General features: G+C 42.8%; 1 protein-coding gene and 1 long non-coding RNA gene across 21 annotated transcripts in view; one reads left to right on the top strand and one right to left on the bottom strand.

The window, feature by feature from the left end:
* The window catches only part of FNBP1 (formin binding protein 1), an 89,134-nt gene that overhangs the window by 39,298 nt on the left and 23,773 nt on the right, over positions 1 to 26,063 (top strand). For all 20 annotated transcript variants that reach the window (XM_064393325.1, XM_064393340.1, XM_064393339.1 and 17 more), the window contains 4 exons: positions 9,374 to 9,436; positions 10,250 to 10,354; positions 23,154 to 23,282; positions 25,018 to 25,164. In XM_064393325.1, the coding sequence (XP_064249395.1) occupies positions 9,374 to 9,436; positions 10,250 to 10,354; positions 23,154 to 23,282; positions 25,018 to 25,164 (444 nt within the window). The remainder of the gene's footprint in view (positions 1 to 9,373; positions 9,437 to 10,249; positions 10,355 to 23,153; positions 23,283 to 25,017; positions 25,165 to 26,063) is intronic.
* Positions 204 to 1,546, bottom strand: LOC135283275 (uncharacterized). Its single transcript, XR_010349124.1, has 3 exons — positions 1,200 to 1,546; positions 645 to 767; positions 204 to 571 (listed from the first exon to the last, which is right to left on the bottom strand). It is a non-coding gene; the product is annotated as an uncharacterized LOC135283275 (long non-coding RNA).

Here is a 26,063-nt window from a genome sequence, read left to right as displayed (position 1 = left end):
AACAACTCCTTTTTCCTCTGATCTGATTCAGAGCTTGGGAGAGTTCTGTGTTACCTTTACATTTTTTCAGATCCTGTGCTTTGTTGCATGATGGCTTTTGACCTTCAGAAAGTAGTTACAAAAAATCAGGCAAAGACTCCTTGTGTGAAACTTAAATATCTTTAGGAGCAAAGGTAAATCAATGACTTTATCATATTACAGGTTCCTCTTCCATAGGATTGCTCTCAGTGTTGTCACTGGACCAAATGAGTTGTTTTGCCCTCACAGTCACTGAAGTTGGGTACACACCCTGCCTGCTTTTCACACGGCGAGAGGGAGAACTCCTTGTGTTGTTTCAGTTCTTCCCAGCTGCCCAGTGAAGTGAAACTCTCTGTAGTGCAGTTCCTCACTCGAACTTCTTCTTGTACTGTCTTGATCTTACTGTGTCCATGCTCTCTTAGGAGAAATTCTCATCCTCAGGGTCCCTGTTAGCTGGTTAAAAGCTCAAATTTCAGTTCTGTGTTGTGTGAAGGGCATGTCCCATCCATATTCCTCTTGAGGCTGTTGAGGTTAGATGGCCGTGACTGAATTGCTGTTGGAAGATGTCATCAAGTCACACAAATGAGGTGGGAATCACCTCTGAGTGGTTTAGGGAAAAAACTTACTTCTGCAGTCATGCTTCATGTCACCCCAATGTCACCAAAGCCTCTCTTTGGGCTAGCTCTCAAAAATGTCAAGTTTGACCTCGATAATCTTGAAGGTCTCTTCCAACCTTATGATTCTGTAACCTGCAGTATTACAAAACTGGCTCTTAATCTTGTCCATCTTTGACAAAAGGTGGTGATCCTGTCATGTCGAGTGTTTGGACTTTACTTCACAAGCACTGACATGTAATACACTTCTAGGTTGGAAATATACTGAGCCAACCACTGAGAATTTCTGTTTACTGGCTTATTTTTTCCCTTAACACTTCACAGGGCATAGTTGATTTACAGATCCAATAATGGCTGAGGAATCCATCCAATTCTGTAATTTGGATAGAAATTCAAGAATTATTTCCTGGGGCCATTCTGATTTAGATTTCTGGTCACAAACTAGGTCTGAATCTCATGGCCTCCTCTGGCAGCAGCTGCTCTGGATAGCCACTGCTTATGGCAGCTTTGCTAAAAATGTATTTGGGAGTCATGAACTATCCCTCTTATTACTGCTGCTGCTCTCACCTCTACCTCCACCTCCCCTTGGGGCTGCTCTGGCTCCATACAATCAAGCATGAAGGTCAGAATCCATGGGCTTTGCTGCAGACTGAGCTGGTGCAGCACTGGGATTCTGTGGTTGGAAGAGAATTTACCTGATGTCAATACATTCCATTTTGTGAGGGGATAGAAGGGGAACAGGGAATGAATGAATCCTTATGGGTGCCATGGGGGCAGAACAGGTCTGGTTCTTTATGGTGGACCCTCCTTGTGTGCATTCATGCAGGGGGTGCCTCTCAGAGGACTTTCTGTTTCTTGTAGGCCCTCAGGTGTTGATGAAAAGTAAATAATTGGAGGAATTCTGTCACGTTCACTCATTCTGAATAGTGCCCTGTTCTGCAAATAGTCCTGTGGTTTCCAGAGGATTTCTGCAGCGTGGAGCAGGCGTGAGGCAGGGTGGCAGCACACAGCCCTGCCAGGAGCACAATGGATTTCTCCATGTTGCATTTTGGATGTGCCTCAAGGTCTCTGGGTGTTTGGAGCACAGCTGTGCTTTGTGCTGCAGGGGCACAGAGAGACATTGCTGCCTTCCAGAAGTCACAAACTAATGGTCAGGTGAGGGGTGGGAAAGGAAAAGAGTGACAGTGAAAGGAAGTGATTTGCCAAACTTCACCTTGATGCAATTTAAACCAAGCTTTCCCCAACTCTTGTTTTGTGACTAACCCACTTCCAGCTCATTGCCCTATGAATGAAGGTCTTAATTTTAATCTAAATATAAAGGTATTTATGGGAATTTGTTGTGCTTGATAAATACACTGCACAACAGTCCTACTCTAAATATTCATCCATTTTCTTGTGAGGTATTTCAGCTGTATTTTGTTAAGTTAAATTGTACCAGTAGAGTGTTAAGGGGTAATTATGAAAAAAAATTAAGAATGCAGAAGATTATTTAGGAAAGATCATAATAAACTCTGTGTTCTTATGGAGTGTTTGTTGGTTTTCACCAAGTTATGGATCATAAATGCAATGGAGCTGTGTTAAGTATTGGTGTGTTATCATAGAATTGTGCTGTGAAGGGCTGTTCAGTGAGGGGGAAAAGCAAGTGCTTATTATGGAAGTTTCCAAAGCATTTTTGTGTGGGAAAGTAATAGTAATATCCCATCCAACTGAAAGGTATAATGTGACCATTGGATTTAGCAGGATTCAAAGTTGAGACCACTCAGCTTCATATCCTGCTCTTCCCAGTTTTGAATGGGTACATTGAACTATGAAATGATAGCCCAAATAAATAAATTGGCTTCTGTTTACAACATGAAGGAATCAGACTGGGAAAACAAAATGTGTTTACTAACAAATGTAGTTCCATTTTGTGTGAATTAGCCTGGTGCTCTGCACAGCAAGAGCCCTTTAGAGGGACAAGACGAGAGATGCCTTCTATGAACAGCAACATTTCCTGCTCAGTGCATGACTGGAGATGCCTGAGGGTGAGGGGGTTGAGCGTTGGCCATGGATGCATTTTTCCCTTTGTGTTCTGCCTGTAGAGCCACAGAGGCTGGCCTGAAAAGAAAGAGCAACAATAAAGCCTGATGAGTAGTGCATATGTGAACTGTGGAGATGTTCATCCAAGCCTGTGGTACATGTGGGCACCTTCAGCTGGCTTTTTTGCTGACATTTAATGTTTTATATTTCTGTTGCAAGTCTTGATACTTCCGTGTAGGTGAATGTGTGCATGAAGGGTGTATGGAAACAGCTAAAAGTATTTCCTTGCATGTTGAGGCATTAGCTTCTACATCTTCTAGTTTTTGTAGTGCAAGTCTTCCACAGGAAAGCCACAGACCATTTGAAATGACATCTTTTAACTGTGGATCAGTGGAAGGAGAACTTGGTGACAATGCTAGGAATGAGAAGAGATGAAAGCTAGAGCAACACGTTCCTCTAATTCCACGGAAGGATATAAAAGCACAAACAACTTTTTTTTCACACCATAGTTTTAGTAGTAATAATGTATCTTCATTTAAAAGCCCTAGGTTTGCTTTTGTGGAGCATATGGGCCCCTGTCAGCTTTTAAGGACAAGATCAGTCCCTAGGGGTGGCTTGGAGGAGGGTACATGATCTCCAAACAGCCTGTCACACCTGTGTGCTCGCTGGTTCCAGGGCCTGCTGGCCTTGCTGCCCCGAGGGCAGATGGTTGAGCAGGAGCTGGCCAGGAGCTGGCCAGTGCAGCAGAGTGCTCCTGAGGATCCCTCAGCTCTGCTGCCATGGAGCTCTGCTGGAAGCTGCAGGATTGTCTCTCTGCCTGAGAAGAAGTTCTCCATCCCAATTCCCAATATAAGGACTTTGTCTGTCATAAGTAGCATGAAAATGGCAAGTTACCATAAATATTACTGCCACAATGTCTCTTAGGTTTATGCCAATCACCAGGGAGTCACAGAATGGTTTGGTTTGGAAGGGACCTTAAAAATGATCTCATTCCAACTCCCTGCCCAGGGCAGGGACACCTTCCACTGGTCCAGGATGCTCCAAACCCCATCCATCATTCTGTTACAGCTCAGTAACAACAGGGGCAGCTACTTCAGGTTGTCATGTGCAGCTGATCTGGAATTTGAAGGCTGAGAAGCTTTGGTCCATGGTGCTTATTAAATGGAATTTCTTTGGAATGCACCACTTCAGGAGCAGATACTTCCATCAGATTAAGTTCAACCTTGAACCAGATATTTGTATAAATTGTTCCAGGCTTAACCAAGTTGATAAGTACTTGGTTATTGCAAAGGAGAACAGGGTTATGCCCCAATATCAAGTAGATGATGAATATGTGTTAAAATGGTAATGAATTTCATGTCAACATTCACAGGACTGTCTTATGCTCCTCTTACTACAACTGAGAGAGATAAGACCTCAAGAACATGTTGCTATTTTTGGAAACAAAGATTTCTTTGGAGGAGACTGTTTCCTGTCTTTGCAGCCAGGAAAAGAAAAACTTTTGACAAGGCTTTTTGCAAGAGTTGCTGAGAAAATTGAGGAAAAAATAGTGTTCTCTTATTTCCGTCTCTGGTGTGCTTTAATCACTAGCCATTATTTTAGAAATCACTTGTAACAAAAATGGAGATAAGAGTTTGAATTGGAGGATGAAGTACTGTATTTATATTTATTATCAGTGTGAGCTGGGAGTACTTGTTACAGAAGCCAAAGGTAACTATTTTGTCAGTCTGTTTTATTGTCTCACATGTAAATAGAAAAGAGAATGAAGTACCCTTGCCTTGGATATATTTTTTTTGAGAATTCTTGATGTTGTCAAATGAACCATATGCTATGCATATAAATTAAGGCTGTTTCTGTGATTATTTCTAATACAGATATACTATAGATGTACAAATCTTTAGTTTAACCATGTAATCAACTCCTGTTTGTTTAAGAAAAACAAGGCTGTCTTATTACAGCCTTTTTAAAAAGGTTTCACAGGATCAGTTTAGACAGAGCCTAAGCAGCCCTATTGTCATACTGGTAATTTACATGTTTCAGGCAATTATTTAATTTAAAATTGCCCAGGAACTCCTCAGCAAAAATACTGGAATGTGTTGTCCTTCATTAGATGCTTTTAGCAACATCTTTTCTCTTGCTCCTCTCAAAAGGTCAAGGGAAAAAAAAAATATAAGATGCATCTTCTAACAAGCTGTTGTTGTCTGCTGGGTGAGCTCTGGGGCTGTGTAAACCCTCGTGCATACCAAGGAAGTTTTGCAAAAATATCCTGCTGCTCCTGATTGTGGCAGTGTTGGCAGGAACAGGCTCAGCATTGTGGGACCCTCGCTCGCTGCTCCCGGCGTTTTGATCAACACGGGTGAAATCTGAGCCCAACAAAAGTCAATGAGAGGTTTGTCTTTGATTGCACAGCAGCCAGGATTGCTCCCCAGCTGTTCCACACACAGGCAGCATCCTAATGAGGAGAGCACACCAATCCCCGTGGCTGGATTTGCAAAGGGAAGAGCTCATTCCTTGAGCTGTGAGCTTTTTGAATATAAAAAGCTTTAAAAAAGTTCAGTTAATCCACAGTCCTCACATGAGCGACTTAATACTCTGATAAAAGTATCTCAACTCTTAACAACTGAATTTTGGAATTCCAGGAAGAATTTCATCATGGAAAAGGTTGGATTGGGCTGGCAGGGAGGTGGTGGAGTCACCATCCTTGGAAGTGTTGAAGGAAAGACTGCACTTGGGTCTGGTTGAAGTGGTGGTGCTTAGTCATGAATTGAGCTCAAACTTTGATCTGTGAACTCTCCTGAGATCACCTATAACCTGCATTATTGTGTTAATCCTGTGAGCTGGAATGGATGGAGTTGTCCAGTCAAACCATGGCCATTGTGGATTGTTCAGAGCACCCTGGGACACGATGGCCTTTGCACAGGGAAAAGGACAGTTGTGCTCATCTATGGGTTGAGTTTGGGCAGTGCTGCTGTGTTTTGGGCCATTTAGTTGGTTTAATAGTTCAGTAAAATATTGTTCAGGGAAATCTTAAAGTTGGCACAGTGCTTGCCAGCCAAAGACTGCAAAATACAGACTTCAGGGTGATTTTGGGGGGTTGACTTAATGAACACTAATAACCCCAAACTTTTCACTTTACTGTGTTTCTAATGTGTTTTTAGAATTCTGTGGATATGGGTGAAAAGTCTGGAGGAAATCACGGCATGTGAGCCACCAACACTGCTGCTAATGTCTCACTGGCACACTTGAGGAGTTTATTAATTGAATATCTCGCTCATACTCTGATTTTTTATAAACAGCCTGATTGAGGGCATTAGTTTGGACATTCAGTTTGGGAGGAGGAAAAAGCAATATTGTATCAATGACTCTAAATTCATCCTTGTGTGCTGCTGAAATGCTGTGGCTAAGAGTGGTAGCTTGCCACAGGATTTTCTAAATTGTTTGTCATGTTTCCATTTGCTAAATGTTCAGGAGTAGAACAACCAATTATTTGATTTGTTCAAAGAAATTTATTTAAATTAGAACTTGTATCTTGAAACCTCATCAAAGAATAGTTGAGCTTAGAGTTATTTTTGCTGGGGTTTTGGAGGGAGGAGGAGGTAAAGGTAAAGGACATTTGCTGCTTAAGAGGATTGTAAAGGAAATGAGTTTGCAGAAGTTGAAGATAGTGCATGGTTTGAGGAAACTGGAGGCTTCCTGTATGGCTTTAGGCAGATGATTTGACCGTAGTGCCTTGACTTTTCTTACCCATAAAATTGGGCCAGTGAAGAAATACAGATATTTAGAAGGTCCCACTTCCTTGCTGTATTTAAATATGAATTTTTGGAAGGCAGAAATTACCATTTGAGGGCAAAAGATTTGCAAAACCAGAAGTGCCTTAGCTCACAACAAAAATATATATGGGACAACACAGCAAGAATTAGGGGCTATAAGTATATTTAGAAATTGGTTGAACTTAAAGCAGTATTTCCCTGAACTCTTCAAGATGTGATGCAATCCTCTATTTATCACTATTTAATATTTCACTATTTAATACTCTTCAACAATGCCCATTTTACATTTCAGTATTCCATTTGTGCAGAAGAGTTTCTAAAAAAAAAAAGTATCAAAATGCAGCAAAATCTGAACTGGATGCAGTCTTATTGCTCAGTGCTTCTTGTATGTACTTCCAGAAGCTTGTACAGCTCGTTTTACACAGAAGGCAAATTTAGAAGTAACAGGGATGTCTTGTTAAAATTACATTATTCAAATACAAAGGCTTAAAAATACCCGTCCTGTTATCTGATAGGCTTTTGTTTCCAAGTTCATCCTTCAGCTCCTCTCTGCAATTGTTTCCTGTTAAACGAAGCTGGCATGTTGTTTTCCTGAGGTTTATGGGTCATTGACAGTATTGGGTTTCACACAGTCCAGCTGCTCCCAAACCAGGTCCCTTCCTACCCCAGCAAAGTGGGGAGCACACAAATGGGGGCTGATGGAAGCAGGGGAGGCAACATGAAGATTTTGGAGTCATTTTACCTCCAGCTTCACTGTTAAAAGGCTTCCATGAATTTCATGCTCATTAGCAAAATGTTGAAAAATGTGGTGTTAAATTACAGTTGTTCCTTGGGATTGTTTTTGTTGCTCCTTGGGACTGTTTTCCTAAACTCTGATGACAAAAGGCTGAAAGGAGGAGCCCCTGGCAGGGAAGAGGCAGCATCTGTCACACGCGGAGTTGAAAGGACTCGGGGATCTACAAAGGGAACTGAAATCAACTTGGAGCCTTTCCCTGCCACCCAGCAGTTTTACAGTGATGTCAGGGGTTTTTTAATGTCACAGTGTGGCGAGGCAGTGTTTGGAGAAGGTCTCTGCTGTCCCAGCAGTGCCAGGCTGTCACTGCTCCCCCCTCCATGGCCCAGTGGCCACACGCGCTCCCTCCTCAGAGAGCAGGAGCAGAGCCAGAGCTGAGCATGGCACGGGCCAGGAGGGAAAACAGTTCTGCCACTGGGCCTCTCTTGTCTGCTTTGAGAATTTTCATGTGGAGATGAGCACCATCCAGACACTTACAGCTGTAGAATGTCCCTGTGCTCAGTTGTAGGTGAGCATCCCTCCTTAGCAGACAGTGCTTGGGACTGCAGATAGCATGCAGAGCACCCAGGGCAGCCCTGGTGCTGTTCTGTTCTTGCAGACATGGTGAACATTACTGTGATTTTGGAGGCTAAATGAGCCTATTGGACATGGCATGGTAGAGAATTGCACTTTTTGGGCTTTCTGCTGTCATGTCTGATGGAGCCAGAATGGCAGCTCTGAAATGTCCCTCTCTCCCCTGGCACAGGAAAATACCTGTTGCTGTCGTGGGAGATGCAGGGAACCAAGGAGCTGCCAATTGTAAAGTGCTTGCAGGCATATTTTTTGAACTGTGGTATTTTGTAGCAGGTTAATGATCTGGAGTGTGAGCTTTTTTTAACCCAACAAACTGTAGGTATCCCGTTCCTTAAGATTTATCTAAAATCTGATTGCACTTGGGCCTGAGAGCACATGAATTCTAGTGGGATTATCTGGCAATATCTGGCCTTTATTTTTCAAGTTTACTTTGTGACACCATTCCTGTATTTGAGTAAAACTAATTGCCAGCAAATAATACAAAAGAAAGGCCTCTCTCTTCCTGTTTCAGTTTGCTTCATTATTTATTTTACAGGGTGGTGTGTGGAGGGGAATAACCTGTTGTAGCAGTCAGCTGTGTGTGCACTCGCATTCCTGTCCAGAGCTGGGTCACTGACTTATACAATGGTCTGGAATGAATTGCTTCTCTTGAGGGAAAGGCAGGCAGATGGAAGAACAGCTTGCCCAGAGAAGCTGTGGCTGCCCCATCCCTGGAAGTGCCCAAAGCCAGGTTGGACAGGGCTTGGAGCACCTGGACAGTGCAAGGTGTCCCTGCCATGGTAGGGGGAGGAACAAAGTGTTCTTTGAGGGCCCTTCCCACCCAAACCATTCTGTGATTCTACAGAGGGATAAACTCTAATACAGATTAAATTCTTTGATAAAGAGCATTGTGTAAAGGCTAAGAACTGTTATTTAAACCAACTGCAATTAAGATTCTTGTTCCAAAAAGCACATCAGGAGAGGAGTTCCTTGTTTAGCTGACATCTCAATTTAAAATTTGTGTTACACCTCATTCTCTGAGCACACACTCACCCCCAGTGTTTGGGAGAGAGGGATTCTGGAGGGACCATGGCACCAAAAACCTCTTGAGAGGAAGGAGCAGCTGGCTTTGACACACAGCTAGTAACTAGGAAGAAAAGGGTTTTTTTGTTGAGTCTGAATGAAAATCAGGACAAACATCAGTTGTTAGAATGTGCCAATCAAGTGCATCTTGGTAAATTCATGTAGAGAGAAATTTTAATTTAAAGCCAGTGTTCAGTCTGTCACCAAAGAAATACTCATCAGATAAAAGTGCTTCAGATCCCATGATACGGGAAACCAATAATTATGAGATACAGTGAACAATACAAGGTAGAATTGCTAAAGGGATTAATTAGCTTTAGTCGAACTAACCACTATAATTGATGCAAATATCCATCTGCAGCCTGCTGAGACATTAGATAGTCATCACACACCTGCTCAATTCGCCAGCCTTGCAGAACACAGCTGTCAGGATGATTTCTGCTTGGGCTTTTTCTTGAGCATACTTGACTGTTTGTTCTTTTGTTGTTGAAAATGTTTTCTTTCTCTTTTCTTTTTCTGAACAGCACTTCCATGATGGCAGAAAGGCACAACAACACATTGAAACTTGCTGGAAACAACTTGAAGCAGTAAGTGGCAAATTCCTCAGATGTGACATTTAAGTCATTGATATATTATTTTCAAAGAGATGGTTCCAAATGTTTTATTTGGAAAAAGAAAGGTATATGGATAAAAGTTATAGAAATTGGATTTTTAAAACTCTCCTATCTTAAATACACTCAGTCCTGCAAAAGAGTGTTTTAACAGAACATTTGGCTTGTGTGGGCTCTTTGTCTATGACGAGCAGCATTTCATTTGATATGACTTGAAAAGTGTGCTAAGCATTGCTGAAACTGCAGAGTCCCTAAGGGTCCTGTTCAGATATTCCACTGCAAGCTGAACAGCTCCATAATGTCTGAATAAATTGAACAGGAGCATCTCCTGGGTCAGGTGCTGCTTCCCAAAAGTAAATATACATTGGAATTGGCATTCATGTGATGAATGAAAAGTGTGGCTGTAAATACAGGAGAGGATAGAAAAGGGGTTATCAATAACCTGAAGCTCTACTTTCAAATTTATAAATCTTATTAACTCCCTCATTCATTTACAAAAAGGAAGGGGTTAAGTGTTGGAGGAGAATGATTCCATCTACAAGAGTGGAAGTGATGCTAAAAAGGAAAAATACTGAAATGTGAGCAGCCTGGATAATGGGACCAAAAATGTGCCTCTGGTAACTCTGTTTTTTGAAGTTCATTAATATGAAAATGTATTCCAGTGTAAACAAGAGAGCTCTAAAATCCTTCAGTTGTTACAACAGATTGTTTTAGTGGCGGGCATGAATTTTAGGCAGATTTTGGTATCTTTTGCTTCCCATAATGAAGGTGCCTGGTTTTTCTTGTCAGAGTAAAAGGCGGTTTGAACGGGATTGCAAAGAGGCTGACCGAGCCCAGCAGTATTTTGAGAAAATGGATGCTGACATCAACGTGACAAAAGCAGATGTTGAAAAGGTGAGCTGGAGGGTGGAGACTGTTTGTAAACATGGATGTGATAGGTTTATTTTCTCAATCCTTCTGGTAGGATAAACCCTCTGAGGCTTAATGCCTTACTTGAGTCAGTCTGCTGGTTAATTAAAACCTGGGAGATCTCTGGAGACACCTTTATTTATATAAAAACTCTAAACAGATACAGTCAGGTTTTTTTTTTTAGTGGGTGGTATGTGAGTTTAACAGAGCTGATCTGGCTCTCAAGGAGTTTATGCAAGCTCAGTTTTGACTAACACCCCAGGTTCTGTGTCAGCCAGGCTTGTGAGGGCCCCCTGAGGGCTGCTTGCAGTTTCCACACATTTTCATTCCCTCTGTGATCTAGGTAGAACCAAACTTCCTGCCCTTGGAGCAGCACTTCAAAGATTTCCCAATGTCATTGGATGCAAGGAAGTATTACCAGAATTGTTTTTCATAGTTGTAGGTTTAGAGCAGGACAGCTTTCCATGTGATGCAGGATCCTGGAATCCATGCTTGTCACAGATGGCACCAGGCTTTTATTTTCATTTCTCAGTTGCTGGCTGGTTGCAGAATCATTTGTGGCTTTTTTACAATGATCCTCACTCAGTGAAGCTTTTGAACTAATGCTTAATTTTAAACATCCAGTTCTGTTTTAGCACATCTGTCTGGAAATACTTTCTCTTTTTAGTTTGATTCAAAATTGGATGTGTGGAAGGATGCTTAAAGTTTAGATTTTACTGGTCCAAGTCCAGTACCTCTAACTTAAGGAAGCAATGAAGAGGAAGAAAATGTTTTAAATAGCTTCTGTTTTTGGAGTTACACATTTGCTGAGAAGATGCACTAATGTAGATCAGAAACACCACATTACAGTGTGTAAGGATGGCTTTGTCTTCCTTGAGTTTGAGTCAGACAGGCACAAAATAGCCAGGACATTTTTCTTGAAGGAAAAAAAATAAAAAGAAAAGGCAACCAAAAAAGAAAGGACAAAGTAAAAGCTGAAGCTTAAAATATGCCAAATGTTTTGTTTCAGAGACAGGAAAGGAAAGTGAATTATAGGTAAGAAACCTTTCTAGTCTGAGGTCTCCTTGTAAAATGTAGGTTTTGCTTCTCAAGAGGTCTGCTCCATTCTATTCTAAGTTACTTCAGTCCTTTGAAGATATGAAATATAAATTTCCCTTTACATCTGTGGGATCTCTTGTTTCTGGTGTGCTGAGCATCAGGACATTGTGTGGCACACAGCATCAAGGATGCTCTTGGAAATGAGGACAGTAAATCATAAACAAGCTCAGAAAATTTCCCCCAAGTGCTATTGCATATCAAAGGACAAAATACCTCTGTGGTCTTGTCATTTGCTTGGCTCTTAGTTGCAAATTCACCATGTAGATTTGATCCTTTGTTGCCTCCTGGATTTGCCAGGGCACTTGACAGATGAATGCATGTACAGATTGTTAAAGATGTAGCACCACATGTGGGTTTTTCTAACAGAGAGGGATCATCTCTTCTTTATCTGTATAAAGTGATTTTAGAATACTTCTTTCATAGATAAAATTAGGGCTTGCCCTAGATTTTTTCCCAAAGCTGAGGTCATGTCAAAGGGATACAAAGACATGACTTAGTGTTTGAAATAGGGGACTGAAACTCTTTATTTCTACATCCCTTTCCAAGGCTGCCCTTTTCTGGCCAGAGGAAAAGGTGGCATATTAGTGATATATCAATCTAAGAGTGTTAGCTAAATTCTGGGAAGCCATTTCCTACCCTGGTGCTTTTTTCCTGTCAAGTTAAGCAGAGAGGCTTCCCTTTTAAATTCCTCTAGCTTTTTATTGTGTGAATTTTTAAATTATTTATTGCAAAATGAGGCTCAGTGGTATCTAGAAAGAAAAATCTGTTATGCATGTTGGCAGCTCTCGGGAGAAGGCATTACTCCACTTTCCAGGCAGTCAACAGAGTAGATGGGAGAAGGAAAAGGTTATCAAAATGAGTGGAATGTGAAATAATATTACTGAACAGAGAGAACAGTGTTTTCCAAGTGCATGTGTTAAACTGGGTTCATCCATGTCAGGCTGTGAATAATGCCCTTTCTTTGCTCCCCTCTACCCGTGTGACTGGGAGGCTCTTGCATAACTCCCAGTGCAGAATGGGATATTGTTCCACCAGCTCTGCTGCTCTCCCTGACTCACTCCAGGGGGATGCAGGAGCTGGGACATTGTTCTCTGCCCTGCTGCTCTCCCCAGCTCACTCCAGGGGGATGCAGGAGCTGGGACATTGTTCTCTGCCCTGCTGCTCTCCCCAGCTCACTCCAGGGGGATGCAGGAGCTGGGACATTGTTCTCTGCCCTGCTGCTCTCCCCAGCTCACTCCAGGGGGATGCAGGAGCTGGGACATTGTTCCCTGCCCTGCTGCTCTCCCCAGCTCACTCCAGGGGGATGCAGGAGCTGGGACATTGTTCCCTGCCCTGCTGCTCTCCCCAGCTCACTCCAGGGGGATGCAGGAGCTGCTCAGCTCCAAATGAAGCAATAGGATGACTTCAGCCTCCTCTTTCCACTGCAGCACTTCTGATTTCTCTTATAGCTTGGCTGTTGCACTCCTACCCCCACAAGCTCCCAGAAATCCACCTGGCCAGGAGAATGGGCACTTTGGCTGTGTCAGAGCTCTTCTCTTTGGCAGAACAAGGTGCTCCTCAGGCAGTGGGGCTGCTTGCCCTCATTTTTTTTGGCTTGAGATTGACACCTTGGCTGCTTCAGCTTGTACCTGCCAATGTGAGCAGACACAGGAGCTATTTTTTGCATCACACATGATAGAGTGGATGGCATTAATGAAATTAAAATTCTACACTGATCACAATGACACATAAAGTCAGAAGAGAATACAGCTGCAATTTCCTAAGCTGTGTGAGGTTCTGAAATGCTCATGTCTCTTCATCTTTCAAGTCTTTGTAGCCTTTGACAACTGCAGCAGGAAATTCCGTGCCAGAGCTGCCATCTACCTGCACTTATCCTTTGCCCAAAGTATTACAATTTGGAAGCTTTAAGCAACCAGAAAAGTGGCAGAGAAGCAGAATAAGAGTCACTGTCCTCCTTATTTCTCCAGGACTGCTTGGCAAAGGGCCTAAAGGCAGGGCTGGATGTGGAGCCTGGACATCAGGTACCCAGGTCCACATTCCTTCTGTAGGACCAGGTGTGTGAAGGGCACATCCCTTCTCTGCCCCTTCTGTGGCCCACAAGGGCTCCATCACCTTGCCAGGCAGCAGCCTGGTAGCTGATCTTGGAGGGAGGAGTGTTTGGCTTTGTTTGCTCTCAGCTCCTTTTTTGGCAGTAGGAACATGGAGCAGAAGCTGTGCTCGGTCTCTGCAATGATCACAGTGTGCAGGAAAAGAGGGAGAGGGGAGCAGGACACCTGAGCTCCCTTCCCTGTTTGCACTGAGCCTCTAAACCCCCAGCAGCCAAAGCTTGCAGAGATGTTTGTGTCAATACAAAATGCAGTGCAGCAAAGTCAGGGCAGGAAGCTCACACTCTGTGAAAATATCCTTATAAACTAAATAAATGCTGCAACATGCTGATGCTGCTTCCAGGAAGACTTGTAGGTATCACTGAAAGCTTTATTTCATTTGGATCACAGTGGGTTGTGTGCTTTAAAGCACTTCTCTTTCAAAAACCACAGAGGAGCTGCTTCAATTTTTTGACCATTTGGGGAAATGGTCTCTGTCGCCAGCACGGAGCCACTGTACTTATAAGGCAGAGCTCTATTGTTTCTGCCTTCCCTTCAGAGCTGCAATCACTAAAAAGCTGACATCTTTATGGGGTAATGTGGTACCCAGTGGTGCCTGTGCAGACTTCTCGTAATAAAATTAAAAAATCAGCTGGCTTTTCTAAGGGTTTCTTTTCCAGGTAGGTATTTCAGAGTCTGATTTTAAAGAGGAACTGGCTGAGGCCGAGCATGGGAAGGGTTTGCCTCTTGGTTTGCTCAGCAGTTGTGGTGAGGAGATGGTTTGAAGTACTTGGTGTCAGGCAGGATCTATCCCTTGGCTGAAGAGAATCATGGTCAAATGTTGACCTTAGGCAGTAATCTGAGATACTTAGGAATTTTAGGTGCATTTGCCTTTGGTTTTGAAGTGGAGAAACTGAGGGAAATAGGAGTGATCTTCAGTTTACTGAAATCTCTCAGAGCTTTCCCTATGCTCTGCAACTTTCAGATTATGTCTGCAATATCCAAGATGTTTTGGAGACCCAGAATAGCTTCAGATTTGCATAAAGCCTTAAAATAGAATATCACCATGATAGTAGTTTTCTAGTCTGTAAATATAACTGTGGGGAGATACTGAGAGAAACATTTTCTCTTTTCTCGTGCCACGTTACCTGGGTGCTGAATTTCTGCTCAAAGCACAGAGTCTGTCCCCCTCCTTACCCACAGGAGACACACTTAGCATGGCTTGGGGTAGCTGAACCATGAGCAAAGTCTGACAGAACGTAGGTGTAGAAATCCTGCTAATTGGAACCTGGCATTAGCTGATCTTCCTTGTGCTCAGCAATGCTCTCAGGTTCATTTCCAGCCTCTGGACTGCTGTGGGACACAAACCCCTCCACTGGGAGCTTACACATCCTTACAGTGAGGGGTGTCAGAAGCTGTTTTGGGCTCTGGAGACATCTCAGGTGGGTGTTTCAGCAGGCAGGTCACAGTGAAGCCAGATGCAGTCAGTGACACCCCCCAGACTAACCTGGAGGAACTCCAGCTCAGGGCTCTGCTGTTGCCACATCCCCCTGAGGTTTAGTCAGCAAAGTCTGTCAGCAGTGGACTTCACCCTAACCCCAGGCTGTGAGTATCTTTCTTCTGCAGACTGTAACTACTTAATAGGCCTAATTTTTCAGGAGATGCCAAGTCATGTGCTCTGTGATGGTGGGACTTGTATCCCTTCCCTCTCCTGCCCACATCAAGGCACCCACTGGCACCGTGAGTGTACCAGCATTGTGGGAAATGCAGTGTCATGCAGAGGTGGTTTTGTAAGGTGGAGAACACTTAACAGTGTTATTTTTTTAATACTGCACTGAGTGGTGCCAGAGGCTTTGCTTTTCCCATTCTCTGCTGTGAATTTGTAGAGATACAGCAGCAGCATCAAGGTGCAATATGCAGGGGAGGTGTGCCAGGCCTAATCAGGGGGGCCTGGCCTGTGCATTTCTTGTTGGAGAGTTTGACACTGCAGCAGATTTTCCCTGTGTGGTGGTGAGTTTTTTGAATGTTGAGACAGCAGCTGCTTCTTTTTTTCTCCACAAATGGAACTGGCTAAATTTCTGTGTCTTTGCTTGTGATGTGTGACAGACTTCTTATAAATTCAAATGCTGGGTAATGTGATTTAATGTTATTTCTGTGCGTTATGCAGACCCCAGTCTCCTTCCTGAGCTGCTTCCTTCCTAAAGGATGATGCAGTGTGTGAACTCAGGGAGTCCCTCAGGAGAGCAATTTGCATTTCTGGAAGAGTAAGCCTTGTTTACAACCTGCCATCCCTGCCTCTCCATGCAGAGCAGCTGTTTCCCTTTTGGAATCATGACTAATTTAAGAGGGTCGATTTCTACTCAATAGAGAGTTAATGACTCCAGCAGGAGTGTCTGGGGAACTTAATAAATCTCCATATGTACCCTATACATACCCTGTGCTTGGTGATAAGAGATCAAAGAGCAGATCATGAGCCAGTTTTAGTGTAAGGCAAGGAAATCCAACTGAACTTAAATTTCCTTTTAGCAGTGCTCTACGTGGCAATTTGACTGAGTTTTGTAACAATACAACCCTTTTGGGAGGTGATTGCTGAAGAGAGGGAAAAGGAGTGTGAAGGGGAGGTTTAAGAATATCTTCTGAATTGAACAACTGCAGTTTGAATCACCAGTGCAATAGAACTGGTGCTCTAAACTAATGCAAAGCAATTATTTCATGCTGTACAGTTGGAAAGCTTCTTTATAGTCATTCTTTTTCTGTCAAAACATTGGAATAAATCTTTTCACCTGCGTGAGAAGGCCTCAGAATTTAGCTAATTTCGTTTGTAAGCTGTTCAGTTTCAGTGAATCATAGAATACCAGGTTGGAAGGGAATGGAAGGATTGTCTGGCCCAGGGTTCCTTGGCAAAAGCACAGTCTAGACAAGATGGCCCAGAACCCTTTTCAGCTGAGCTCTGCCCCATGTTGGGGGTTCCACCATTTCCCTGGGGAGATTATTCCAATGGCTCATTGTTCTCACTGGGAAAAATTGTCCCCTGGTGTCCAGTTGGGATCTCCCCAGGGGTGACTTGTACCCATTACCCCTTGTCTTTTCCATGTGACTCCTTGGGCAGTCTCCATCCTCCCTGGATGGAGACACCCTTCAATCCCTGGGACACAGTGACAAGGTGCCCTAAGCCTTCATTCTCCAGGCTGACCTAACCCAGGCCTCTCAGCCTTTCCTCACATGGCAGCTTCCAGTTCTGGGTCATCTTTGTGGCCTTTCTGGACCTTCTCCAGCCTGTCCAGGTGCTCATTTTTATTTAGTGGGGACCACTGGACACAGTGTTTCAGGTGTGGCCTGCCAAAGGCTGAGAGGAGGGGGACAGGGGCTTTATCTCTGCTGGGAAAGCCCTTGTTGCTGCAGCTCAGCATCACCCTGGTCACTCAGGCTAATTCACCTCCCCGAGAGACAAAGCTGTGTATTGTACCCATAAAATTGATCTTCAAGGCTACAGAATTTGTCCTGGTAACTTTTCAACCCTGACTGTCCCTTCTGTGTTGGCTGTGTTTGTAAATTCTTTCTTGGAGAGAGAGGAGTAGAGCCGTGCCCAGTATTCCAAGTATGAGCTAAGCAATCTATTACCCAGTCCTGAAATTTCCATTATTTATATTCAAGAAATAATTTCCATTATTTATATTCAATACCCAGATTTATACATGGCAGAGTTTAATTGCTTATGTAGTACAACTAAACAGACCTCCAGAAATCATTTAAACATTGTGGGCCAGTGTTCCAAATACATCTTTTCTTTTTACCTCCTCCATCAAACCCACATAACCTTCCATCCACAGAGATTATCCTTCTTTTATAATGAATTAGACTTGCCAGATATCCTCATGGAACTGCATTTCTCTGAGCTGTGTGGAAAACTCCTGGGTGTTTGCAGGGATTCACAGTTCACTCATCCAGAGAGTTTGGTTATTTAGTATTCATGACATGAGAATGGCAGGGCAAGGAGACAACTTTTGGGTCTGAGGCACAGTTATTCCCCAGGGCCTTGCAGCAGTGTGCTGAGAGGTGCTGCTGTGCTGCTCTTCTTAATTAATTTAGTCCGTCTCTGTTGTTAGAGCTTCAGCAGGACTGTGTTGTTTGGGGATATCTTTTGTTAGTGTGAGTTTCTGCATTCTGGCAGAGTTGTGTGCAGTGAGGCTGCACTAGATAACAATTCCTGAGATGTGGTGAGGAAGATTTTCCATCCTCTGTCAGTGGTTTGCTCATTTGTATATTATATTCAGCCAGAGGATTTCAGGGACCCACAGAGTCTCAGATTTTTCCTCCACCTCTTCAAATGTTAAAAGAAAGGAATTTTCTTTTTGCTTCTTTCCCTGCTGTTATTTTGTACCCACCATTCTGCTTTGTTTTTGTGTTTTTGGTTGGTTTTTTTTTTGTTTTTCTTTTGGGAAAGCAAATTCCAAATCCTTTCTCTTCTTGCCAGTTCAGAGAGACCCAACTGGTTATTGTAAAATGGTAAAGAGTGGAGCTTGATTTGGAGGCTATGTAGATCCAGGGCTGGAGCCTTGGCCCTGTTTTGGAGTCTGGCAGGATGCCCACTGTCAGCAATGACCCTGCCCACGCTGCCAGTGCTGCTCTCAGTGCCCAGTGGTCACAGGGCAGCCATGGAGGGAGGGCCAGAGCCTGGAGCTGAAAAATCTGGGAGCAATAGAAAGCATTCCTGAAACTGGGGAAGTGTTTCGGAGTCTGCCTTTATCATTAAGCTATTTTAAAGGGATTGGGTAGTTGAGGGGAGGGGGCAGGGGTGATTTTTTTTTTTTTTGTTTGCAATTTAGTCTGATCATGGATTTGCCAAAGGCAGATCTGTTTTGGCAGGCAGTGGCCTGGCAGTGATGCATCTCACATGCTGTCTGAGTTTGAAAGAAAAGAGGGGGTGCAGAATGGGAGAAAAGAAAGAAGAAACAAAGTGACACCAAAGTTTTGACTGGAAACTCTGCCATTCTGGACAAGAGCAACTGCTGAGAAGTTGAACTGTTCCACTTGGTGTGGACCAGCTGAATAACAGCCAAAGTTTTTTTCTGCCCTTTTCAGTTATTCATATCACTCCCACCATAACAGCCCTGAGGAGCTGCATTTTTTGTCTGTGTAAACCCAGAAGACAGTGTGTCTATTGACCCTTCTGCTGTTTCTGGAATGTGTCTCAGAAAATTGTTCTCAGCAAAATATCCTCATTCTTTTCTGTATTGGAGACCAAAATGGCAGAAAATATACTTGGTTTTTAAACATTTCTCCTACACTTCATCACAAGTTGCATTTCCTATCAAAGGAGGCTTGGGGGAGAAGGTAAATGGAACAATATAATTGAAAGTATTTAATTCTCCAAGAGCCTTCATGTAAAGTGTAGCAATTTGCAAAAATTTTCTTACACTTTCAGGCTTGACAGTGCCCATCATGAAGTGTCCATATTCCCTTTCTCTGTTCAGTTTTCCTGTTCAAAGGCATAAAATATTAGGACTGATTTAATTCAGACCAATATATAAAACTTTACTAGTGCTGCATGTTTGCAAGCATTTTGGGTAAGTTCTCTTGTCTGTCATTCTTTGGTCTCATTCTGCTTGTGTACTGATTGCTGAAATTGCATCTTGGTGGTGAACTGCAGGTGGTTTCAAGCAGATCTCTCTAACATGAGTTATTTCAATGGTTTGCAGGATTAACTTTCTTCTAATTTCTTGTTTTAAAAGGGAAATAAATACCCCCATAAATACTTAAGTCAGACTTCAGTGCATCAATGTTCTACCGTGGCATTTCTGAGCTCCTGGTAGAGTCATTTATCTCAACTAATTCATTGTTATTTGGGAGTCTGGTTTCTGCAACTCAGTTGTTAAGAAGAAAATCTGCAGAAAATGTAGTTAAAATCATCTTGAGAGAACAATGTTTTTGCTCTTCCCACTACCTTAAGAGATAGATGCCACAGTGTGTGTTAACAGCTCATATGGCCATTGGAATTTGGTGTTTTTCACCTAAGGTGGGTGTGCTGCTGAGGCCCGATTTTTAAAAAATATTTTCAATTTATTCTTTTTCCTGTGACTGAAGACAGCCACAAAAATCAGCACTTTGCAAGTCAATACTACTCTGCAGTTAGCTACTGTCCTGCATTCTGCCCATCAAGCAGCAAGGCTGTCTAAACAAAGGGAAAAAGATTGGGTTTGGTTTTATTTAAGGGCACTTCTGCATAGATTCTGAGAGAGATCACCTGTAATAAACCTCACCTGCTGCAGGTGAGCTGTTTCCTGTTTCAGTCTATCAGAGCTGCACTCCTTTCCCTCGGGTGTTCTCTCAGACTGTGGAAACACTCCCCTGGTGTGGCTGCTCAGCTCTGGCTGCAGGTGCAGGGGAGCCCAAAGCTCACCTGAGTGCTCCCTGCAGGTGCTGCAGCTCCTGGGCTGTGGTTCCTTTTGGGGAGCACTTTCTGGATGAGACCAGCACTGACACGTGTGACCTTTTGGTTTTGGTGCTGCCACATGAGTTCAGACATGAAACAAACCCAGACTTTGGGGAGGAAGCAGTGCCTATATACACTGTGGACATTTATTTTGGGGCAAAAAGCTGTTACAAAGGTATGCTTGGGGTGGGAGATGTGTGAAATCTGTGCATCTTTTGCTGTGCCAGGCCTTTGGAAGCAGCACACTGCTGTTCTCCCCACAAACCCCTCAGGTGTACATACCCTTTTTGCTTTTCTGCAGTGCTGAAAGGTGACCTCATTCTTTTTTCCTTTGAAGAGGGGAATTTTTGCTGCATTCAGAGTCTCTGGCCCTGACATCTCTTACAACTGAGCAATCTGTCAGCCTGTGGAGGTGGATTGTGTTTCACATGTGGGGCTGGAAACTGAGCTCTTGCTCACTCATCCCTGCCCAGTTAAAGGAGAGAATGTGTTGACTGAAAGCTGCATCCCACTATTGTTCTGTATCTGAAGTCATCGTCTGGTTTTCCAGACCCCAATTATTCCAAAGTCTTTCCTCCTGGAAATACTGTCCAGAGCAAATCTTTTAGCATTAACTCTGAGAAGCCCCCAAAAAACCTTCTCTGAAGCTGTTTGCATACACAAGCGAGCAGAAAAGAAGCAAAACTTCATTTTCTGTAAAGCCCAACTATAAATTACTCCTGAAACAGCTTCTGTGACTCTCTAGTTTTGGGCTACTGCATCCATTACTCTGAATGTGAAACTTAACATCATTGACTGGATTTTATCATTCTGTGCTTCATCAGAGTGCAGGAATCTCACTATAAGGTACAATTCTGTTAATACTGGAAGTGATGATGTTAGAGGAAGTGACATACCAAAATGAAGTAATGAAAAATTCTAGATTTTAAAAAATCTATTTATTTTCAGATCCAAATACCTCATTGGAAAGATATTTAAACAGTTTGAAGCTTGCCAAATGCATTAAATGGCCAAGAGAAACAAAGCATCACTAAGGCTCTCATACAAAATTTCTGGTTTTGGAATGCACCCAATTTTATTTACTCATCTGCTGCCCCCTCTTATTTGGGGCCAGTTAAGATAATTTTGGAAACTGAGTCCTACTCTGTTATACATTTAGCTCGGAGTTATTTTGTCATATCCAGCCAATGAGTTTGAAAATGAGCTCTGATGGCTTTAATGCTTGCTGTATCTGCCTGGAAATGTGTAATAATGGATTTCTTGTTTTTCTGCTTCAACAATAGTGTCAAGGGACAAATTCCTGAGTTGCATTATTTAAAATTATTTTTAAAAAAAGGAAGGGAGAGACAGCTGTATGAGTGGGAGTGAGGCTGGTGTAAAATCAGCTCAGACAATGGGTTCCTCTTAGGTAGATGAGGAGAATGGGCCTCACAAATGGATATTGATCTGCAGCAGCTGGGACTGAGGAAGGGGCTGGGAGATGAGTGTGAACCACTCTTACAGCTGCTGCCTTTCCATGGCTGACTTTGTTTGCCTGGTAAATTTGTATTTGTGGCAACAGAATATATTGTTTTCCACTTGTATTTAATGTAGCTGCACGTGAGTGTGTGGATGGTAAAGTTTAATAAACTTTATAGCACTTGGGCAGGGAAATGATTGATGTGGCTTCTTAGAATTTGATTGCAGGAGGTGAATTTTCTGGAATTAGGCACTGATCCTTTGGACAGTTAAAACTCTTGGGAACAGGCAAAGTTGAATAGATGTCTTTTATTGGATTCACTTATTTGGTTATAGTCACATTCTTCTCCATTTGATGCTACTGTTTCATCTCCTGTGATGCACTTAGTGCCCAGTATCTCCTCATTCTGCTTGAATTATTTCTGTAGAAAGAATGTGAAGGGGATCTGTGAAATTCCTACAATCGACTGCAGAAGCAATATCTGAATTGAGGTGAAATAAATTATTAGGTGAGATGTGCAAACTTGACAAATGTGGAGGAAGGCTACTTCTTTACAGATTGAGATTTGAAACCTCCTGGCAGAATTTGTTGCCTTCCAGTTATGATTACAAAAACGTTCCATGATTTGGTATTCCATGGATTTCTTGTCAGGAAACTATTGTCTGCTTGGAACAGTTCAAAGAATAACCCTGTTCTGAGCTGGTTTTAATGGGAGCCCACTTAAAATATGCTAAAATTCTTTGTTGTGTTGTTTTAAAGCAGCATTTGTCTGTCTTATCTGAAGGAATTATTCAGAAATTCAACAGCAGAGCTCCAGCCAGGGAGGGGGAGCTTCAGAGTGGGGAAGGCATAGGGAATTTTGGAAGAGAAGAGAAGCAAGAGCTGCTGTGTGAAGGCCAAAGGCAAGGAAGGAAAAGGCAGCTAAACCAAACAGATGGGAGAGGCAATAAGGGAAGAATATTGGGCAGTGAAACAGATAACAGAAGGCCTTGGGAACAGAACTGTAAGGGGAGGAATCTGAAAACGTGAAAGGGTCACTTGGGGACAGATTATTCTAGGGAAAGAAGTGAGATTAATTGCCCAGTGCTCTGCTGTGTTGGGTAGCAAAGCAAATCATCTGTGTGGGTAAAAATAGGAAGGAAGGCATCTCAGCTGCTGCTCAGGCTCCTCTTTCCTGGTGTGCTTCATGCCAGGGCTGTGTGAGGAGTGTGGAGAAAGGGCTCTGCAGGGCACACAGTCAAGAGGTTTTGTCATGATTATGTTGGCTAAAATGAGACAAAACTGTTGGGTTTTTTCCCAACTTCCCTTTCCCCAGAAAACTGCTCAGCAACAGGGAAGCAGCCCATTAGAGGAAAGCATCAGGTGACACCCACCAGGGCACAGGGGGAGCAAGAAGTGAGTCCATGAATGTGCTGGGAAGGTGCCTGTCCTGTGCACAGGTGGAGGGGACACCTTGTTTTGGTGTTTGATGTGCAGCTCAAGCAGAGGTTGCTCATGGAATGCAAAGTGGTTCATGAAATAGCACATTGTAACCCCAGAAAGGAGCAGCAGCACTGTCCACACTGCAGCTTGAATGTTTCACACAAGAGGAGTCAACCACAAGCTGGTGTTCAGAGTCTCATAATCTTCCTGATAATAAGATGAGGAGTACCAAAATGCAATTGCTTTCCATGTAGCCTAAACCATACATTTCTTTTGGTATTTCCACAGGCAAGACAGCAAGCCCAGCTAAGACATCAAATGGCAGAAGACAGCAAAGCTGAATATTCTTCCACCCTACAGAAGTTCAACAGTGAGCAGCATGAACATTACTACACACACATACCAAACATCTTCCAGGTAAGGGTCACTGGAAGGGCTCTAGAGTAGCCCACAATCCTGTGACAAGAATATCTTACTCATCACCTCAATTCTATGACCCTGACTTTTAATTTTGGGTGATTTTTTTTGGTCATTCTTAGCAAATTTTCCATGCAATCTGCTACTCTGAGAGACAGTAGGATAAATTATCAATTTTTCTTAAATTGGATATAAAGAGATGAATAACACATCAGGAAGGTAACGTTGAAGAGTCGTGACAGATGAGGACAGCCTTTGGAATCCTCACAATGTTCCTCTGTTCAGCTCCTGTGTCTGTGCAGCTGGGCATGAGGGAGAGCATCAGTGGCATTGTTGGGGCAGGAGGCAGCTGGGCATTGTTGCATCTGTGAAGTCCAGCAGCCCTTTATAACCTGTGTTCAAACCAGGCTGCACAGATGGTTAAATGGGAACCACAAGAATTCTGCAGCAGTGAGTCCAAAGGGTTTGAAGCAAGCTGCTGATTGTGTCTTAGGGTGCCTAAGGACAGGCTGCAGAGGAAGAATAAAAAAAGCCATCAGATTCATTCTGAGTGAAGTTCTGAGTTTGTGCTTGAATGAATGAATTGAGGTTAATGTAGTAGAACAGAACTTCTAAATGACTGTTCCCTTGTAATGGGTCATGAGCATCAGAAGTGGAAAATCCAACCTTTTCAGGGGAGGACATGACACATGCTTGTCACCAGATGAGCAATGGCTGATCTTTGCGTGGCAAACAGGCACTTCTTACCCACTGCTGAAACTTGTGAGCCAAATGGACACCTCCTCTTTTGCCTCATGGCATTTCAAACCAATGCCTTGAGATGGCTGTTCCTGGAATCAAGGAAATGCTGGGGCTGAGGAGCCCTCTGATCTGTAGGTGAGCATGGTCCAGTCCTGCAGATGTGCCCCCTTCCCTGTCAGTGCACCAGTGAGCTCCAGGGCTTGCTTTTAAATGTTGAAATAAGTTGTTTTGTAAAGAATTGATGTTGCTTGTGGATCAGTGAAGGCAAAGGGGATTTTTAAATTGACGGGTCCTGCAGCACAGTGTGAAACAGGCTGCTCCTGTTCATGCCCTTCTGTATCCTGCTATAGTTTGTCATAATGGAATTGTGCCACGTTCAGTTTCCCTCTGTGGTAAAGGAGAGCCCCCTGGAAGAGGTGCTGGAGATCCTGGAACTGAATCCACTGAGCAGTGAGGAGCTGTGCTGTGAACAACAAATTATATTTTTATTGTGCATGAATACATCAATACATGATGTACTGTGAACAAAACATGATGTACAGGACTCCCTAAACACCAGAAATTCCCTTCTAGGGAAAATCAGAAGAGACATCAAGATATTTGTTTCCTTGGATTCTACAGTGGAATGAAAATGAGATTGTTCTGAACATGCACAGAAAATGAAAGGATTTATTGAAGAAATTCTTTTAAAAGCCTTAGGAACCATCCTTACAAAAGTCTAAAGCTGGGGTTTGACAAATCAGCATTTTTTAACATAAAAAGTTAAATGAAAATTTTCCAGTAATAGTAAAAGAGATTACTTTAAGAATGACATTTTGATGTGTGAGGGAACAGTATCACTTGGTACCTTCCTGAGAACAGCTGTCCTAGTTTGTTCTTAAAAATATATTTAATCCTTAAGTTTTAAAGTAGTTGATGTAAGCTGGAGAGGAAAACTGGGTGAAACTGTGAAGTTAATCTTGATGTTTGACCTGAATGAAATGTAATATTTTAGAAAATACAGGAGATGGAGGAAAGAAGAATCGTGAGGATAGGAGAATCCATGAAAACCTTTGCAGAAGTCGACCGCCAAGTGATCCCCATCATTGGGAAGTGTCTGGATGAGATAACAAAGGCTGCAGAATCCGTGGATCACAAGAATGTAAGTGTTGCATTGTTGGGTATCATATTTAGTATTGGTTTTAGATTCATGGAGACTGAAATGCTGGGCCCAGGCTCAGCACAAGAGCTTTGCAGTCACGGAGTTAAACCAAAGAACAGCTTCTTGTCCCAAGCTGCTTTGTCTGAGGCAGGATGTGCTCAGATTATTCCCCAAATCTACTTAACATCCAGAAATGCTTTTCCTGCAATACTTTTTAGTTTTTTATTTTTTATTAAGGAATAGTCTCTCATTTTATTAGGATACTTACTTTTTGAATATTGCAATTTAAAAGTAGGCATCAGCATGTATTGTTGGACATAACTTCAGATACTTAATCACCAATTCTTATAAAGGTGGTTTCTATGTCTCATAAACAGAAAACTGTCTGTTTCAGAAATGCCTTAATTCCAGTTAGCTTTATAATAATGAAAGTATTTGAAGTATTGGCTACAGGAACTATCACAAAATCTTTCTGTAAAAGATTTCTTTGCAGGTTTGAGGTTTGCTGGCAAGCTGTAAATAAGCAAATCTTGATGTCTGAACATCATTTTCCTTCACAGGATGCAAAGAAACCTCTCTGATAGAAAAGCTGATAAAGATTTCAGTTGGGCTTCCTGATGCACAGTGACCACAAGGCCAAATGTGTTTTCTGTTTTGTTTGCAGAGTGATCTGCTCCCTTCCTGCATGAAGCCTCCATTCTTCCAGCCTTTCTCATGGATCACATTTGTGCTCCAAATGCTGACAGCAAGTGTCTTGCTGCCTGTTTGAATTTCCCAGATGTTTTTCACTGGAATCTTTTCTGAGCTGTTCAGTGCCTGGAGCCATGAACTGGCAGCATAACCCTGAGGCTGAAGTTTTGAAATTAATCCTCTACTCTCTGTGCAGCAGTGATCTCACA

This window comes from Passer domesticus, chromosome 18, assembly GCF_036417665.1.
Source record: "Passer domesticus isolate bPasDom1 chromosome 18, bPasDom1.hap1, whole genome shotgun sequence".
Classification (NCBI taxonomy): Eukaryota; Metazoa; Chordata; class Aves; order Passeriformes; family Passeridae; genus Passer; species Passer domesticus.
This window is presented reverse-complemented; position numbering and strand designations above follow the sequence as displayed.